This window comes from Nematolebias whitei, chromosome 16, assembly GCF_014905685.2.
Source record: "Nematolebias whitei isolate Nwh7 chromosome 16, NemWhi1, whole genome shotgun sequence".
Taxonomy (NCBI): Eukaryota; Metazoa; Chordata; class Actinopteri; order Cyprinodontiformes; family Rivulidae; genus Nematolebias; species Nematolebias whitei.
Window position 1 is genome coordinate 7,427,260 of NC_056513.1, and position 2,948 is coordinate 7,430,207.

The 2,948-nt window shown below is 44.7% G+C and overlaps 1 protein-coding gene across 1 annotated transcript in view; it reads left to right on the top strand.

Annotated features, from left to right (window-relative positions):
- The window catches only part of kif16ba (kinesin family member 16Ba), a 23,537-nt gene extending 22,646 nt beyond the window's left edge, over positions 1–891 (top strand). Inside the window, exons 28-29 of the mRNA XM_037689609.1 lie at positions 284–367; positions 703–891. Of these exons, the coding sequence (XP_037545537.1) occupies positions 284–367; positions 703–864 (246 nt within the window). The 3' untranslated portion in view covers positions 865–891. The remainder of the gene's footprint in view (positions 1–283; positions 368–702) is intronic.
- The last annotated feature ends 2,057 nt before the right edge of the window (positions 892–2,948 follow it).

The following is a 2,948-nucleotide window of genomic DNA, read 5'->3' on the forward strand; positions in this document are numbered from 1 at the left end:
GACACACCTCCTTTAAACAGACTCCGCCTCTGACACATCTCCTTTAAACAGACTCCTCCCAGACACCCCACCATTTAAATAGACTCCTCCCTGACACACCTCCTTTAAACATCAGACTCCACCCACCCCTCCATTTAAACATCAGGCTCTGCCCCGACCCAGCTACATTAAGGCATTTAAGGCTTTGGGGTCCAGGTGACCCGAGGTCCAGGGTCCAGACATCTCCTACTGAGGTTCTGGTATTTGTGTCTCCTCTCTGATGTTTGTGCTTCGCTGCTTTCAGCTGGCGGCTCTTGAGTTCCCACCAAAGAAACTGTTTGGAAACAGAGACGAGCGAATGGTGTCGGAGCGCCGGAGTCACCTGGAGGTAGGACCCATTAAACCCACCTGGACCGCCTCCCTGATCCTCAAGACCGCTGTCCTGTGGGCTTTAGATGTTCTGGTGCAGCACAGCTGGGTTAAATGACCGGATGGATTAATATTTAGTTAAATTAGAGACCGTGATGATTTAAATTAAAGATCAGCAATAGGTATGAAACATAATTTATCATTTTAGTTTATTAATTTTATGCACAGAATCATAAAAAATACAAAGTAATAGATGAAGCAACAAACTGATAAGTTTAACTCTGAATCATGTGTGAACGTTAAAAACACAACGAGTTGATCTGGGTGGTCATAATGTTTTGGTTTGCTCCACAGGCGTACCTCAGGAACGTGTTCCGGGTCATGCTGTCCTCCTCCCGCTCTCCTCTCCGGGCCGATGAAGACGGCCTCTTCCATCTGACCAAACTGGACGTCTGCGAGTTCTCGCCGTTCTTCAAGAAGGGCGTTTTCGAGTCCAGCAGCCACGGTACCGGCTGACCCGCCTCGGGTCCAAAATGGAACAAAAAGAAAGGACCAGCAGTGGGGGCGGTCCTCAGAGACGGTTTCTCCTCAGGAGGAGGAGGTCAGTAGCTGAACACCTGCTGCTGATGGTTCTGACTGCCAGGCTCATCGGGTCCAAACGGGTTCTTCCGCTCTAGATTTAAAGACGAGTTTTTAAACTGAACGTGGTGGTGACGCTTGATCTGAAACTTTCAGTTTGGACCAGAACCGCCTCAAACCTTCAGGTTCTGCTGCTGCCTGACGGGTCGATAAGCAGCTGCAGATGATGTCAACGTTCTGAGTCCATCACAAAAACCGGAACGGAACGTCCTGAATAAATATTTCACTTCGTTATAAAACTTCAGATTTGATTCATCTTTTGTTTTTATTCAGAAATCTGTGACTTTATTCTGAAAACAGGAAATTGTTCCATCAGAAGCTGAAAACAAACAGGAAGTGACAGGAAGTTTAACAAAGCCGTGTTTTGGTTTTACAGTAGTCCCTCGTTTATCACAGGGGTTTCGTATCCCCACCCCCCACCCCGCATGCGATAAGTGAACAACCGCGAAGTAGGGATAGTAGCACAAATAGCTTAGTAGTAGTAGTTTATTTTAGTATTTATATATATAAATATATATATGTTAAGGCTTTATAAATCCTGCCCACACTTGCAATATTCTTAACAATGTTTCTAAACTCTAAACGCTCTAAAAGACTGAATGTCATGATCTCCACTCTCTGCCACGCTGCAATCACACTCATCACCTGTTACTCCCAATCTCCCTCCTCCTGTGTAAATAAACAATTAAAATTTAAATACTGTAATAGTTTAAATAAACAATCCATGCAGCATGGATTGTTTATTTAAAATATTACAGTATTTACACCAAAGTTCATGCTCAATACTGGGATTATAGTATTTAAATTTAAATTGTAGAGAAGAGTAGCAGGACAGCACCTTCAGCATCGGATGCAGCACGGAGCAGAAATGTACTTCTTGATCAATTACACTGTAACAACTGAACATAGAAGTTCTAAAATAATAAAAAATAACTTTTTAACACATATTTTGTGATTATGACGATTTTACGATGCGACATACTTTGAATTTTAAGTTGGAAGACAAAAGTCGATCGGTGCATCTGGACAGCAACCGCTTCTTCCTCTTTGGGTCGCGGGGGTCACTGGTGCCCATGTTCAGCAGTCACTGTGCAAGAGGCGGGGGACACCCTGGACAGGTCTCCAGTCCATCACAGGGACACATAGAGACAAACGAGGCAAACAACCATTCGCTCTCTCTCACCTAGGGACAATTTAGAGTTACCAGTCAGCCTAACATGCATGTTTTTGGTCTGTGGGAGGAAACCGGAGAAAACCCACGCATGCACCGAGAGAACATGCAAACTCCACCCAGAAAGGCCCCGGATCGGGATTTGAACCAGGGTGACCTGCTCGCTGAGAGGCAGCAGCTCTACCATTTGCGCCACCGTGCTGCCCATGTGCTAAATCTTTTTTTTTTTTAATCCATGCGGCTCATCCTTCAATCAGCCGTGTGTCATGTCCAGTCTTACTTTGAAAAACCACGAAAGAGCGAGTCCGCGAAAGTCGAACGGCGAAGTAGCGAGGACTGTACAACATTTGTAACAAGTTAAATTATTCAACCAGTTCTCTGACATGTTTTAGGAAACATTTATCTTCAGCTCAGAAAATAAAAACACCCTGAGACACAAACGGTCAGATTATCAGATTAACACATTATTTCTGTCTTTATAATTTTATAAACATTCATCGTTGGGTTCGGTTCTGTTGACCCAGCTGAAACTGGAGCAGAGAAACCACGGCTGACAGGATTATTAAAAAGAAGGTTTGTGGGACTGTGGGCAACCTACCGGGACACGGACGAAAGAGGAAATGCGACCCCAGACTGATCAGTGAGTTAAGGGTCCAAAACCATTTAAGGTCCGAGGTTGTCCCCTTCTGATGGAACCACCCATCACTTCATGAATCATAAATTATGGAAGACCAGTAGGACTTCCAAGAGTCCAGGACCAGTCACCTGGTTCAGGTGTTGGTGGACCAGC